This window comes from Tursiops truncatus, chromosome 1 (assembly GCF_011762595.2).
Source record: "Tursiops truncatus isolate mTurTru1 chromosome 1, mTurTru1.mat.Y, whole genome shotgun sequence".
NCBI classification, from domain to species: domain Eukaryota; kingdom Metazoa; phylum Chordata; class Mammalia; order Artiodactyla; family Delphinidae; genus Tursiops; species Tursiops truncatus.
In genome coordinates, this window is record NC_047034.1 from 163,224,976 (window position 1) to 163,241,024 (window position 16,049).

Sequence of the window (16,049 nt, forward strand, 5' to 3'; positions counted from 1 at the left end):
ACAGGAGAAGGAAAGCCCAGAGAGGAGAGGCCAGGCAACGCGCCCAAGGCCGAAGTCAGGACAGGCCGAACCTGTTCCGAGATCTGCAGGGGGCCCCCACCTCCCTCCCAGCTCCGGCCTCATCTCTGCTGCTCTTATCCCATTGCCCTTGTCAGCCACCAGACAGGCTCTCACTCCATTCAAGCCCAGGGACCTGGACGGGACCTTACAAAGCTGGTCATGATCCAGGTGAACCCAGGAGCCAAGGAGTCAACACATACTGAGCAGCTGCTACAGACACATTCGCTGACTTCACTTAATCAACAGAGCTTGAGATCATTGTCCTCCATGGAGACGAGGACCTAGGGCTCTGGGGGGAGAAGTCAACTGCCTTGGGTCACTTCGCTCACAAATGGTACTCACTCGATCAACACATATTTGTGGAGGGACCACTGTGTACCAAGGCAGTGGGGTCCCGTCATGGGGCTGGGACTGGGGCCTGAGCCTCTGACGCCTGAGCTCGTGCTCCTTCCGTGCAGGGCCTCTGTCCTCATCCCCAGGGGGAGTACAGATGACTCAGTTCCTGCCTTCCCCCTACACACAGGTCACCCCACTGCCCCAAACGCCACACATGGAGCCAGAAAGCAGGGTGGCCAGAGGCATTGTCTCCCCACACAAAGGACAACGGCCCCTTTCAGCCCCAGATGTGGCCCCGTGGCCTAGGCCGCAGCTGTACCCCGCTCCCCTCCCCTGAGCTGGGGCTGCTTACCGAGCCGGTTGGCAGGATTCCGCTTGAACAGGGACCGCAGGAGGCTCTGCGCTTCCGTGCTCAGAAACTGGGGCATGCCTAGCTTTGCCCTGAAATGGCCCCCGGGTCTCGTCAGGGCTGAGCTCCGCCCCAGAGGCCCCATCTCACCTCCCACCTCTGTCCACGTCTAGTTTCCAGCTCAGTCCAGACAAGCCATCCTCAAACTCCCCTCCCAATGACGCAGGGATTCCCCTCCCACAGGCCCCTGTGGATGAAAAGGGAGCCCTGGAAAGCACAATGCCCAGCCCAGAGGAGCGTCTCATTAATGGGGAATCTGAGGCAGGTGTGGGGTGTTACTCTGGCCCCCAAACTGGGGCCAGGCGTGGAGGAGACCCTGAGGCGTCAGAGAGGGGCTGAAGCTTACTTCAGAATCAGTGTCATGGTCTCCTTCCGGTCCTTCCCCTGGAAGGGCAGGGAGCCCGTCAGCATCTCAAACTGCAGAGGACAAGGGTCTGTTCAGGCTCTGGTCCCATCTCCCATGCCCCCCACCTCCTCCCACCCCAGCCACTCAGCTCCAGGCCTAGGAGTTCCGCCTGGATCAAGAACTGCATCTGCCCCTCCCCACTCTGTCAGTCAGACCATGAGGAACTGTGCTAGGGGTCCAAAGCTGGGGAGACGCCCAGTACAGGGCTGGGGGCTGAGCCTGGAATCCTTCCAAGGAAGGAAACTGCAGCTGGGTGGAGGGTGAGGCCAGCTTAGCTGTGAGAGGACAAGAGGAGAGCCTTAGAGACCATCAACCACCCCCTTACACAGATGGGGAAACTGAGGCCCAGGGCCTGGGCACTCACCATCAGCACCCCATAGGACCACCAGTCTGCACTGTGGGTGTGGCCCTGGCGGTTGACGACCTCGGGGGCCATGTACTCCACCGTCCCACAGAAGGAATAGGCCTTCTTCTCGTGGTCAATGGCCTCCTTGCTCAAGCCGAAGTCTGTGGCAAGGAGGGCAAGAAGACACATCTTCAGGAGCCCCTGCCTTCCTTGCTGCCATTCCCTGCACACCTATCCCTCCTGCCCAGAGGCCTGAGGGCATCACCCCCATCACACTCAGGAGGAAGCTGAGGCCCAGGGAGATTAGGTGACCTGTACAAGGTTACACAGTGGGGAGCTGGGATTCAAACCCAGGCCCTTCCAGGTCTGGGGCCTGGGCTTTTGACCGCTTCCAAGTGCCTGGCACAGCCTCTCAGAAAAAGCGGATCCCCTGGCACTCAGCCCAGGCCCGTCAAGAGCCCCTCCTGCCCTCCCCTGAAACCGAGGGGTCAGGTGCCCTCCACTCACCAGTGAGTTTGATGTGGCCTTCCTCATCCAGAAGGATGCTGCAATGGAGAGATGGGAGTCAGGGCGCCCCAGCTGTGGGCCCTCGGTGGGTTCAGGGGACACCATGGGGCCTGCGGGGGTCAGGTCCAGCCCAGAGAAGGTGATCCACCCAGGGCCGCTCATCTGATGAATGGGCAGGTGGAGTGGGTGTTGGTGGTGCCCTGTAGGTGTGTTGCCTACCTTCTTGCTAATTCTTGAAACAACTGTGTGAGGTAGGTATTTTTATGGCCCCATTTTAACAATGGGGAAGCTAAGGCTCAGGGAGGTTAAATAACTCCCCCGGTTACAGAGCTAGTAGGTGGTAGAGACAAGATTTGAATTCGGGTCTGCCTGACTCTAAAGCCACATCTCATTCCACCTCAGCACCTGCCCCTGGCTCCCAAGTTACCACTTGAGGATATTCAGATGTTAAGGAAAATTCTAGAAAGGGCCATATCAAGGAATGACCTTCAATGGTGGCATCTCAGATATCACACTGGATTAGCAAAAAAAGTAGGCAACACCCAGGCACAGAGGTACCTGGCCCTTGGTAATGGCATTACTAGAGATCAGGCAGCCCCTCGGGTGAGCCTGCTGCCTCCACCACTCTGCTCCACCCACCCGTTCATGGGGCAGCCCATCAGGCTGGCTCCGTACCCCAGCAGGCTGGTTCTGTCCTAGAAGAGGCCCCAGGGCCTGCCTCTGTACACCCTAGGGAGGCCGGGCGCGGCTGGGCCTTCACTCACTTCTCAGGCTTCAGGTCTCTGTAAATGATGCCCAGGCTGTGCAGGTGGTCCAGGCCCAAAGCCAGCTCAGCCAGGTAAAATTTCACATCCTCCTCCGTGAACATAACCTGCAACAGGCGGGAGAGGGCTTCAGCTGGGATGGCTTCTTCCTCAGGAGCTGGGTCACTGGGCAGGCAGTAGCTTCCCAGTCCTCCTTAGAGATTCCAGTGCCACACACCCTTCTCTGTATGAAGGGGTCCGAAGAATAAAATGACTAGCGTCCAAGTCACTCACGGTAGCACTGAAATGCAAACAGCGAAAGGCTGGAAACAACCCAAGGGTCAAGCAGTGGGCTAGAATAAACTCTCTCCCCCACATGACGGAGTGCTGGGCAGCCATAAACTAGAACGAGGATCCCTCCATGCTCTGATACGGTCCCTCTCCAAGATACACTGCTGTGAAAAAAGCAAGATAAAGAACGGTGCCTACAGAACAGTACTTTGTATGTAAGAAAGTAGGGGTCAGGATTCAGAACACACAATGAATTGGTTTGTATTTCCAAAGAAACGCGGGAAGCTTAGATAAAAACCAATAAAATGTTTATCTGTGGGGGAGTGGTAGAGGGGGCTGGAGTGGGAGGAAGACTTCTCAATGAATATTTTTCTTTTCAATCATGTATTATCTATTTAAATGTTAAAATAACATTTTAAAAATTTAAAAAGTTTGGTTCTCTTCTAAAGTTTAAGTTGTATTAATGGCCCCATTTTTATATTTGGCTCAAATTCTTTTTTTTTCCCCAAATAAATTTATTTATTTATTTTTGGCTGCATTGGGTCTTTGTTGCTGCGCGCGGGCTTTCTCTAAATGTGGCGAGCAGGGGCTGCTCCTCGTTGCATTGCACGGGCTTATTGCGGTGGCTTCTCTTGTTGCAGAGCACGGGCTCTAGGCGCACGGGCTTCAATAGTTGTGGCATGTGGGCTCAGTAGTTGTGGCTCGCGGGCTCTAGAGCACAGGTTCAGTAGTTGTGGCGCCCGGGCTTAGTTGCTCCACGGCACGTGGGATCTTCCCAGACCAGCGCTCGAACCCGTGTCCCCTGCATTGGCAGGCGGATTTTTAACCACTGCGCCACCAGGGAAGTCCTCAAATTCTTTTATGTGAGTTCAAAATCCTTTTGGTTAACGGGACATAATGTTAAAGCATCTAGCTTTCTAGGTGATTTGGGCTTCTCTGCATCCTTCACAGCCCTGCGCAGAGAAGCCCTGAAAGAATGGAGGTGAAAGAGGTGAGAGCCACCCTTAGCTTCTGGAATCAGGGCAGCATCAGATCCAGAGCCTGATTCTCCTCAGACCATCTTGGGGGAAACTCTCAGAGGCTTTGCCAGGGAATGGGCTCTGTCCCAGGGTGGGTCAGGGACTGCTGGGCAGGTCTGGGGAGTCTCAGGTTGAGGTCTCACTGCCGTGCCAGCTCCATCCTGGTGCCCTGGCAGTGGGGTGTCAGCTCACCTCTTTAGAGAGCCGTGTGAAGAGGTCTCCGCCACGCAGGAAGTCCAGAATAAGGTAGAGCTTGCCCTCAGTCTGGAAGGCTGGGGAGACGGGAAAAGGCCGTGGTGGAACCAGCTGGGCCCTGGGCCCTGCCCCTCTGATCCCAGCTTCCTTAGCCTGCTGGGTGGCAGACAGGGCAACATACAGGGGAGGCAACAGCCCACCAGCAAGGGCAAAGGCTGGCAGGTAGGGTAGGAGCTCAAGTAGGGTCTGCGGTCTCACCATAGTGCAGCTTCACCACAAACGGATGGTTTACATCAGCCAGGATGTCTCTCTCCATCTTGGTCCGAACGCGGTCACGCACTGGTCAGAGGAAGAAGGCGGTTACCAAGGGTCTGGCCACCCAACACAGCTACGCCCAGCCCTGGCTAAGAAGGACTCTCTTTTCTACTTGTTCCTCACATCTCTCGGCAGTGCCCAGGGCTGGCCCTTGGCCCTGCCCATCTCTCTAGCCCTGTCTCTTGCCATGCCCCAAGAAGGCCATTCAATCCAGCCAGTCTAAGCATCCTGTTCCTTGTGTGCCCTTAGCCTCTGCCCCCGTGGCTCCCCCTGGGATGCCTTCATCAGCCCCCTCTCCATCTGGCATAAAAATCCCTAATTCCAGTCTAGGGCAGATTCTCTGGGCCTGAAATTCAGACTCATGGGTCTCAGCAGACATCCCACAAACACTCTTTTTTTTTTTTTTTTTTTTGCGGTACGTGGGCCTCTCACTGTTGTGGCCTCTCCCATTGCGGAGCACAGACTCCGATGCGCAGGCTCAGCAGCCATGGCTCACGAGCCCAGCCGCGCCGCGGCATGTGGGATCTTCCCGGACCGGGGCACAAACCCGCGTCCCCTGCATCGGCAGGCGGACTCTCAACCACTGCGCCACCAGGGAAGCCCCCTTTTTTTTTTTAAGGAGTAAAAGTCCCGGGACTTCCCTGGCGTTCCAGTGGTTAAGAATCCGCCTGCCAATGCAGGGGGCACGGGTTCAAGCCCTGGTCCGGGAAGATCCCACATGCCGTGGAACAACTAAGCCCGTGCGCCACAACTACTGAGCCTGTGCTCTAGAGTCCTCAAGCCACAACTACTGAGTCCACACGCCGCAACTACTGAAGCCCACGCGCCTAGAGCCTGTGCTCCGCAACAAGAGAAGCCACTGCAATGAGAAGCCCGTGCACCACAATGAAGAGCAGCCCCCGCTCGCCGCAACTAGAGAAAGCCTGCGCGAGCAACAAAGACCCAACACAGTGAAAAATAAATAAATAAAATAAATAAATTAAAAAAAAAAAAAGGCTACTCCCATGTGAGCCCACACCCTTTGAGGCTACAACCCACGCTCTCCCGAGCTCCCTGGTCACAGCACCAACTGCACCGCGCTGCATAGTCTGCTCAGCCTCTCCTGCCCCAGCCTGGGAGCCCTTCGCAGCATTCTTCTCCTCCCACCATCCCTCCTGGGGAAGGACTCCCATCCCTACCAGGATGGCCTTGGGGCACCACAGCTGCATCACCCCACAGACAGCCCTCTGTGGCTCCATGACCCCAAGGCCAATACCTCCTATTATCCGTTGCCCCCCAGCCCAGCCGGGGCCCGCTTCACTTGGTCAGTGGCCACACTGGTTCCCAGGCTGGTCAAAGAGACACTACCGGGCCCAAAGCCCACTTCCAACCACCCTCACGCCCTCTGCAAGTCCAGGGATTCTCGACCTGGGCTCAGCTCCCTTCTCTGAGCCCATCCATCTCTGCGGCCTTGCCTTGACCCACCCTCTCCTACCCACCCAGCTGCCTCCTTTCCCGGGTTCCCTCCTCTCCTCTCACGCCCTTCTCCACCCCGAGACGTCTCCCGCTGACTCTCCTAACATTGCGAAGCAACTCTGTTGACAGCACAAGGCCCCCCGCAAACACAGCGCACTCACCCTGCCTCCTTCCAGGCACCTTCAGCCACAGTCAGCACTTGGCTTAAGGGGAGCAGGAAGGGGTGGGGTTAATCCCCGGAAGTCTGTGCTTCTGAATGGACCCTGTCTTTGCTATCAGCTGAGGTGGGGGATAAGGAGCGGCTGAGAATAGGCCTGTTTCTCTACCTTCAGACCAGGTACTCCTGGTGACAGAGCTATCTCCTGCATCAGACCCAAGGCCCTTGAGAGCTGGGCTGTCTCCTTCAATCTGTGCCCAGCCTGGGCTCTGCATGGGGAGGTACCCCCCACTCACCTTTCAGTGTCGCCTTCTTTAGTACCTTCATGGCATACAGGTGCCCACTGTCAGGCCGGGTGACCTTCCGCACCAGGAAGACCTGAGAAGGCAGCGGGGGGGAAACCAGGGGAGGAGCTGGGCAGGGGTCGAACACATCAGCTCCCACACGCTCCAGGTCCCAGGCTGACCTCCAACTTCCCTAAGCACCAAGTTGACCTTGTGTCCCCACTAGGTACCACGGTGACCTCTCTCCTCCTCCCCTTAGACCCATCAACCCTTGCCCTCTGATCTTTTAAGCTCCAAGGCGACCCTCCCACCTGCCCTCTGATATGACCAGCGCTGCCCTTCCAGCTGTGGGCTCAGGACTCACTTTGCCAAAGGACCCCTGGCCCAGAACCTTGAGGAGCTCAAAGTGGGATGGGTCGGCCTTCTCGGAGCCAGCCTTGACATGGTGCGTGATGGAGATCTCCTTGAGGACGTCTTCATCCTGATGGAGGAACAGAGCGGGTGAGCACGGTGGGCCCCATTCAGGTCAGCACAGGGCATGTCCCCCCATCCAAGTCTACTCCCACCGGATCTCAGCAGACAGGGTCCTACAGGCCCAACCAGCCAGCTACCCTGACAGGGCCTCCCAGTTCATCAATAGCAAAAGCCGGGGAGGGGAAAATTACCAAGGTGCCAGGTCAGGTGAGCTCCTGTACCTCCTGCTGCTCCAGCCTGTTCAGGCCCAGAGGGATGCCCAGGCACGGCCAGGTGGAGGCAAGCCCAGGCTCTGGCTGAGGCCCACGAACCTGCCCCAGGTCCTCCCTGTGCGGCTCCCCTCCCCCTGCTGCAAAGGTTTTGGTTTTGCCACAATAGGAAGTAGGGTTTGTTCTCATACTGGGAAGGCACAACTGGGCTTTTGTTCCTGGTCAAGATGGAAGATGGGCTGTCTCTGGCTAGAAGGACAGGGCTGAGATACACAAGAACCCATGAGTCACCTCAGACTCCCCCACCAACCGGGTAAGTGCCAGTCTGGGGTGGGTAGGAGCTAAGGCCAGAGACTCTATGCTCCACCCTCTGAAACTTCCTTCATACAAGTCTACTAGAAAGCCCTTGCCACGTCCCAGTTGTTCTAGGACCCCTCTGCCCTCCCTCCAATCTGTCCATATGGCCCTGGAGCCCTGAAGTGCCTCCTCACTTCCCCAGGAAGCAACTCTGGGCAGGGTCCAATCACCCAGCAGGGACAGGCGTGGGCAAGGAGAGCCCACAGCCAGCTGAGGCTAAACTGGCTTCCAAGGCACCTGCTCCAAGGGCCACAGTCAGGCCAGGCCCAGACATCTGGGCACACTCACCGAATCCCGCCTGGGGCCAGGGCCAGGGCCAGGGGCAGGCAGAGAAGTCTGGCTGATCCTGGGCCGCTGCTTCCTGGGCAGCCAGGGGAGCAGGGCCCAGAGCCGCAGACGGGGCAGCTTGGGATCCCGCTCCATCCGCCTGGGCTGGGCAGAGGCACCATGGCAGGAGCAGGCAGCGTCCGGGGCTGCTGCGGAGGTGGCCAGGCCCAAGGCGGATGTGCAGGGTGAAGGCGGGGGCTGGGCCGAGCCCAGGACCGCCAATCACTCAGGGCCTGTGGTTTCCCAGCTCCCTTACCACGCTCCCTTCCTCTCTCTTCCCCCTCCCCATTGCCTGAGGGCTGCCCTCGGGCCCTCCTCCCCATCCTCCCTGTGGGCCTTCAAAGGGAAAGCCCCATGCCAACCCAGCTACTGAGGAGTAGATAGGTACCCAACAGGGAGAGACAGGCAACTAACATGTAGAGGCAAATAAAGAGGGACACCCAACAGGCAGAGGCAGGCATCCTACAGGTGAAGACAGATGAAGGTGGGCATCCAACAGATGGGTAGGAGAGTCCACATGCCCAACAGGCAGGGATGGATAGGGGCATGTGCCCAACAGGCAGACGTAGGAAGAACACACATACAATAGGCAGAGACAGATGGGGACATGTACCCAACAAGCGGAGGCAGGAAGGGACTCATACCTAATAGGCAGAAGTGGACAGAGACTCATACCTAACACGCAGAGGCAGATGGGGACACATATCCAACAGACAAAGATAGATGGGGACATGTACCCAACAGGCAGAGACAGATGGGGATCCAACAGGCAGAGGCAGATGGGGGCCTGCACCCAACAGGTGGAGACAGATGGGGACATGTACTCAACAGGCAGAGACAGAAGGGGACACGACCCAACAGGCACCCAGTACGTGACATGTACCCAACAGGTGAAGACAGACACTCATGAAGTGGAGACAGAGACAGGAGCTCAACAACAGAGGCAGGTGGGCAGCAGTCAGCATCAGTGAGGCCCAAAGAGACTGACAGATACCCAGGGCACACATACAGGCAGGAAAGACACAAAGACACCCCGAGAGTCAGACTCTGGACTTAAGGGAAGACCTCCAGGTTCCTGCTGGTCTGCCTGGGGGCAGGAAAGCGATGGGACATCACCTGCAAACTCCCAGCACTTGGGAGAGCAGTCTGGTATTCGTGGCAGACTCATCTCTGAGGAATTCCATTTCTCTGGAGTTTCCTTCCCATGCTATGGCCTGAGGGGCCCAGGATCAAGACACTGGAGACCGAGATGGATGTCTCCTGAGTGCAAACTGATGGCTTTGATCCAAATATCCCAAAGCTGTCATCCTCCACTTCAGGAACAAGAAACTGAGGCCCACAGGACAGTGACTCACCCAGGCTCAATGTGAACAGGTGGCAGAGCCAGCTCAAACCCAAGTTCTTCCCCTGGTTACTGCCTGGCCTGGGGTCAGCAGACCTCAAGTACCAGGAAAGCGTGAGCAGGTAAGTCAGCCAGAGCCACGTCCTGCCTTTCCAATCCTGCCCCCTCCCTTAGCACCAGGACAGTCTGGGGACTTCCCATTCTAGATGCTGACCCTCAGAGACACAGCCCCATCTTCAGGGGATCCTGAACAGCCACAAAAGCTGCAGGCTAATCAGTCCCCTGAGTGTAACCCAGTGGGTGGGACAGGCAGAAAGCCCAGCTCAGAGAGGGGCTGGGGAGGGCCAAGACCACACAGCAACCCCTACCCACCCCATCCTGAGGTCTGAATCTCCACCTGTCTGTCTGCCTCTGACTGAGAACACTCCCTGGGGACACAGGCAGTCACCCGGAAACCCCAGGGGACACAGCCACCCCCAAACCCATTCCTTGCCCAGAGTCATGACAGACCCCGCTGGAGGCAGGCCAACCCTCTGCTCACCTTTCTGGGACACGGGAGTGAATCTCTCTCAACTCTGGGGAAATCTGCCGGGGTCTGCATGGTGGGGCCCAAGCTGGCGGTCAGAGGGCCCAGTTACTCCCCTTACTTCTGCTTTTTCAGCTTTCCTGGCCGAGCAGGCAGGGTCCCTGACCCCCTCCTTCTCACTTCCCCCTCTGCAGGGAGGAGGGACAGAAGACGGCTTAGGCTCCCCTGCTAAGGAGGGGACAATGCAGACCCCAAACCCAGGGCTCCAGGGTGGGCCCAGAGAGACACCCCTCATCTCCTCTGATCCTAAGGAAAGGAGACTAGAACACAGACAGAAGTTACAAGGAGATGAGGCAGTGACACAGTGGGTACCCCACACCTGCAAACATCCCCTGGAGAGAATGGGGGGCAGAGGTCACCAAGGCCACCATCTCTGACTGTCCCGGTCCAGAGCATGGGAAATCCTTCCCCCGTAATGACCTCCCCATGGCTGGGCCCGCCCAAAATGGCAGCCTACAGAGCGGACACCACCCTGCCCTAAGAAGCCTGCCAGCCCAGGGCCCTGGCACGGGCAAGGGGGCAGAAGGCCCTAGCATGGACCTCACAGAGGCCTGAGAGGAGGAGCAGGTAGCCATGGGGCAGGGGTTGACCAGGCCCAGCCCTTTGCCACATGGCCTCACCACATCCCTGACACCAGTACACCCACAGAAAGTGACACACGCAAATGCACACAGTCCGATGATCGGAAACCATTTCCACAGACATCCCCTATGTGGAAACGCTCCCACGTACACTGAACTTCCCCTTCCAGTCCCCACAGGGCCTCCGATAACTGCCTGATGACGGCCTGCTGGGTGTTGTGAAAGACGCTTCCTTAGACCGAGGCCTCTCATTGTACTCCAGCTTCTTCTGGAGCGTCTGGGGTCTGGAGGCTGGGGCAGTCCTGAGAGCCCCAAAGCTCTCTGGTCCAGTGCCGGCTGGGGCCCCCCAACCCTTGCATCCCTCGGAAGCAAAGGAAGACTCGCCATGGCTAGCAGGCTACGGGAAGGGGCAACAGGAAGGAAACGGTCTCAGAACTGCCTTCACTGAAGGGAATGTGCAGGGCCTGTGAGGTCGCTGGTGGCAGGAGTAGGGAGGACAGCACCAGACCCCACCCCCTGGTCCCTGCCCCATTCCCCCTAGAGATACTTCCTCTTATTTACTTCCTCCCACAAGGCAGCTGGAGAGAAGCCCAGATCCCCCCCACCTGATCCCTGGCCCGTAGGGTCCCCACACTGGGCCTCCCTCCAGCAGCTGCAACCCAAGCCCACCTGCTAATCTCTGGCCCTAATGGACACCAACAGCCCCTCCCCCAGCTGGCATCATCTGCAGGGCCTCCCAGGACTGCCCCCTCTGGTGGGACAGATGTCCCCAGGGCCTCTCCCAGCATGCCTCTGGGCAGGTGAGGAGGGATCTACATTTCCCAGGCATCCTTGATAGGGGAGGTGGCTTTGGGCCCGAGGCCAGGACTGGCATGGAATGACAATGAGAATTGTGCCTATTAATTGAACATTTATTGCATGAAGTCATTCTTTCCCTCAACTTTTGTTGGTGTGGATTCTGCCAGGCCCTGTGTCCTAGCTCCAAGGAAGTACTGATCCCATTTCAGAAAGGAGAAAACTAGACTCAGATAGAAAGTGACTTACCCAAGGCCACATGGCCAGAAAGGGGGAGAGCTCAGGGCAAAATCAACCTGTTTACTTCCAAAGCCTACACTCTAAGCATTTCATTATCACCTTCCTTGCAAGCCCTGCCAGCCTGCCTCCCCTCTGGAAATCACTCACAGCTACTGGCCCACTGCTCTGTCCTCAGGCCAGGAACCAGACACTAGGAGGCGCACATGTTAAGGCAGACCTGTCCCCAAAATAAATACACACTAACAAAACACAACTATCCTGGGACACAGTGCAGTCAAGGTGCTGTAGGTGCCCAGAGGCTCTAACTATCTGCCTGGGGTGAGGTCCAGGAAGACAGGGCAGTCCAGCTGGACCCTGAAGATGAACAGAAGTTGGCCAGGCAGAAAGGAGGAAAAATATAGACACTCCATGTAGGAAGAGACCAGCGTGGAAAAGAGGCTTGAGGCCAGGAGTACAGTGTGGGAAGTTAAGAACCGTCTACTCACTAGCTGAGTGTTCCCAGGCAAATCTCTTTCCCTGTCTGAGCCTCAGTTTCTTCTTCTATAAATAGAGGTCAAAACTAGATTGTTCTACCCCCAAAAGGTTGTTTCTAGAAGCAAAATGGGCCACAGAAACAAAGGGATGTGGTAAACAGAACTCCCTGGATTACACGGGCACTCTTACTGCCGCAGGGTCTCCTCTGGGCAGGCTGAAGGGACAGAGCCCAGCAGGTCTCAGGTGCTGGGAAGGTGGGCTAGCCTGCCCTGGCTAGTCCCAGGGAAGTTCCCCTCAACACCTGAAGCTCCCAAGGCTCCCCGAAGTCCACAGTCACATCCTGCCTGAGCTCCAGCCAGGGGGAGCATGAGGGATCCGGGAGGGATCAGGGTTTCATAAACAGGAAGAGAGGAGGGGAGGGGGGAGACGCTCAGCTCTCAAAATAGACCTGCAGGAGCTTCAAAGGGGTCCAGCTCCGGAGATAGCCGGGGGAGGGGGCCTGGGGCACCCAGTCCACCCCCAGGAAGGGAGGGAGGGTGAATGGAGCCCCAGCATGCCTGAGGGCACCAGGTGCACTCCAGGAGCTCTCACCCTAGACTGCAGTCCTCACTATAGCTGCTAAAACCCCAATCTCCCCTTCTGCCTGAAATGGATAAAATAAACAAGCATTAAACACCAATAGTATGCCTCAAACCCTGTTGGATTCTTCACTTTATACACATCACATTCCCTCCTCTGGGTGGCCCTGTGGGGTGGACCCTATTCTTTTACAGAAAAGACATCTGAGCCTCAGAGGGGCAATCACTTGCCCCAGGTTACACAGCAAACAAGAAAGAGGGGCAGGATTCTGAACTCAGAGCCCCTGCCTCCCAAGTCCCCCTCCAAGTCAGGCCTCTCCTCCACCTGGAAGGCCCACTTTTCTCTCCAGCTGCCCAAATCCTGCCTTTCGAGGCCCAGCCAAATGCCAGCTCTGCAGGGAAGGTGACCTGGTGCCCCACGGTCCATCCCAACTCTTCCTCTTCTGCCACACACAGCAGTGACTGTCCTTCTGGTCCACGCTCAGCCCTGAGTTCAGATGCCACTGGCTGGGTTCCCCGGGATGCGCTCATCTCATCATGCCCCCAAGAGACATGTAGGAAGGTGGTATATTTCACTGCCCACTATGAGGCCTGGTGCAGAATGGAGGTCTTAGGTGCCCACAGCCTGTTCTTCCCCATCACAGCGCCCTCCACACAGCTTTCCTGTTACTACCGTTCCCCCAACACTGGGAACTCCCTGAGGGTGGGTGTTGAATTCATTTTGGGGTCCCCAGTGCTACAGCAGGGTGCACTGAAAGTCTGATGTTGCAAAACATAAACCAGCTTGCTGCCAGTTTGTTCCACTAAACAAAGGGATGAGGTCCTGACCACAGGCTGAGCGCTCCCTGGTGTGCTGAGCCCAGAAGTGGGCACTGGGGATGCTAGGAGGTCCTGGAGCAATGGAGAAGGTGAATGAGCAGGTGCCGAGGAATGATGGAACTTGGGGTCACGGGGACCCAATGCTCCTCCTCTTCAGCACTCAGTGGGTTCCTGGGCTGGGAGGAGGGTGGGCTCTCTGGTCAAGCAAGACCTGACCCTATCGCCCACCAGCTATTTGACCTTGGGCCTCAATTTTCTCATCTGTAAAATGGGGAGAGTTAACCTCCAGGGGTGTTATGAGAACCAAATGCAAAGCTCCTGATATGGCGCTTTCTCTCCCTTAACGTGGCATTGGAGGTTCTCCCTGACCCATCGTGTCCAGCCACATCTCCCTTCCCAGCCCAGGATCTGCTCTAGAGCAAGAAGGAGTCCCAGGCTTGGGATCAAATATAGGGCGCCCGCCTGGGTAAGTTCCTGCCCTTTCCCAACCAGCCTCTCCAGCACTGAGGTGAGAAGCTGCACTCACCACCAGCTCCCTCAAAGCTGCAAGCACTTCTGCAACTCCCAGAACCACAGCCCCAAGATCTGAACATTCTGGGTCTGCACTGGAGACCTACAGCCCTTCATTCTGTTCCTAGGCAACCAGTGGCAGCTCCTTTGTGGGAAGAGATTCTCCAGACATGGGGCTGAGATAAGCCAAGGGGCCCAGTCCACACCACGTGGATTGCTTTTGGTGGTCCAAGGTTGCCACAGTACCAAAAAAAGGAGGGGGTGGGAGCCTACTTCTGTCAGCCTGCCCCACCCCGGGTAGCTCAGCTCCCTTATCCTAGGAGGCTGAGTCAAGGCAAACATCAGGACCAGCTCTGGGTCTATCTCAAAGGTCGAGCTCGTGGTCTGGTGCCCAGGCAGACCCAGGCCAGGAGGGTGTGGCCACTAACAGGCAGTGGCGCTGAGCGATACAGCAGGGCGTCCACGCTGCTGCTGCTGAAGGCACTGTGTGGCAGGCGGTTGCTACCTCACTTGTCCTTCACGTCACTCCTGAGAAGTAGGTTACTATTATTCCCAAGGTACAGCTGAGGAAACTTTTGAGAAGTTTCTGGTCAAATGGTGATGGTGGAGCCAGGACTCGAACTCAGGTTGGCTCTGCTGCCAGAACCCATACTTTGTCCTGCCTGGTGGCTTCCAAAGCCCCTCCACAGCCAGCAGCTCTGTGACCTCACAGCTCCTCGAGAATTGGAGGAGCTCAACGTGGAGATGAGAAAGCCCAGGCCCAGAGGAAACAAACGACCCACCCAAGGTCACACAACTGTCACCCAGCCCTGGCACTTCTGTCAACACACAAAACCAGCAACAGGAGCTGAGGGGCTGAAGGGAGGAACCCAGGGGAAGCAGAGAGAGCAGAGGAGAGGGAGCCAGCCTGGGGCTGAGGGGTGGGGTCCCTGAGAAATGGCCTGTGCGCCACATGCCAGGCACTGGGCCCTGGTTAGATTTGAGGCCACCAGGTTCCCTCCAGCGCCAGGTGCCCAGATGATTCCAGGCCCACGTCAGGCCCAGCAGACCTGAGCCTCTCTCAGCACCCCTTCACCTTCTCAATACAGTCGGCCAAGCTGCCACAAGTAAATAAACTGAGGAAGTGTCCTGGTCTGGGTGATGGGTAACCAGAGTTCTAGCCTGGATTCTGACCCTGTCTGGGCCACAGTCCCCTCACCTGAGAAATAGGAAGGTTGGAGCAAGTAATCCTGACACACAGGGCTGCCTCGAGGATTAGGTGGGACCAGAGAAGGAAGGCTGAGCTGGGCCAAAGGGCCTCACGCACGGGGGGGACAAGGGCAGGTCTCCCTCCTCTTCCACTCCATGCAAACGGTCCCCCCACCCCTGACAGTCCCTAGCTCTGGTGCTAGCCCTGGTCCTTACCTTGGACGGCTGAAGTCCAGCTTCTTCCCCTGAGGCTTGTCCATTCTGGAAAAGAGAAGGGAGATGAGGAAACACTGTCAAAACTTACCAGAGTGGCACAAAGCAAAGAGAGACCCCATGGGGCACCCCCACCCTCTGCTGCTCCCAGTAGCTAGGGGGCCAAGGAGGTGAGGGTGGGAGTTCTGGCTGTGTCCTCTCTACCTCCACAGGCATCAAGGCTCCTGCAACAGCCCCTCACAACTCAGGCGGACCATTTCCCGGCATCTCTCCCTCGGGCTCTCTGCCTGGCAAATACCTCATCTTTGAAGGCTCAGCTCAAATGTCACCTTCTCCCAGTGAGAAGGAAAGGACTCCCAGCTTTGCCACAGACAAACTGTGCATGCCAGCTAACCAACTCAAGAGGCCTCAGTTTCCTGATCTGTAGCAGGAGGGTATTTACATCACCTCCCAGGGTTGATGCAAGGGCTGAAGGCAACAAAGTCTGGAAGAGTGTCCAGCCCAGTGATGGTGGCTACCCTGGCCCTGCCAGCTCTGGGACCCCTCCCTATCCTTGCAGAATCACTGCTGCTCCACTACGGTCCTGCGATCCTTCATTTTACCACTTATCACAACGCAGGGACTATTTACACATGGGCCTGCCCCTCCTAAAAAACGGGGAGCCCTGGGAGGGCAGAGATTAGGGCTTGGTGCTAACAGCTTTTCTCTTCCGAGCCCCTGCCACATGCCCGGCACTGGGCTCAGTGCCTCACACCTGTGGCACCATTAAACCCTCCTGACCTGGGAGGCAGGCCCTGGTCCCACTTGGCAAAGGAAGAAACTGAGGCGCAGAG

General features: G+C 57.1%; 1 protein-coding gene across 7 annotated transcripts in view; it reads right to left on the bottom strand.

Moving 5' to 3' along the window:
* Positions 1-16,049, bottom strand: part of RPS6KA1 (ribosomal protein S6 kinase A1) — a 36,076-nt gene that overhangs the window by 14,610 nt on the left and 5,417 nt on the right. For 3 of the 7 annotated variants that reach the window (XM_033840341.2, XM_033840372.2, XM_033840362.2), the window contains 10 exons: positions 15,220-15,264; positions 6,888-7,004; positions 6,536-6,617; positions 4,571-4,651; positions 4,310-4,389; positions 2,829-2,935; positions 2,065-2,102; positions 1,576-1,718; positions 1,152-1,222; positions 749-837 (listed from right to left, as the gene is read on the bottom strand). In XM_033840341.2, the coding sequence (XP_033696232.1) occupies positions 749-837; positions 1,152-1,222; positions 1,576-1,718; positions 2,065-2,102; positions 2,829-2,935; positions 4,310-4,389; positions 4,571-4,651; positions 6,536-6,617; positions 6,888-7,004; positions 15,220-15,264 (853 nt within the window). Of the gene's footprint in view, positions 1-748; positions 838-1,151; positions 1,223-1,575; positions 1,719-2,064; positions 2,103-2,828; positions 2,936-4,309; positions 4,390-4,570; positions 4,652-6,535; positions 6,618-6,887; positions 7,005-7,188; positions 7,761-7,851; positions 8,128-9,006; positions 9,026-9,773; positions 9,947-15,219; positions 15,265-16,049 lie in introns of those variants that run through there. The other 4 variants (XM_033840350.1, XM_033840354.2, XM_033840333.2 and 1 more) reach the window with 4 other exon arrangements.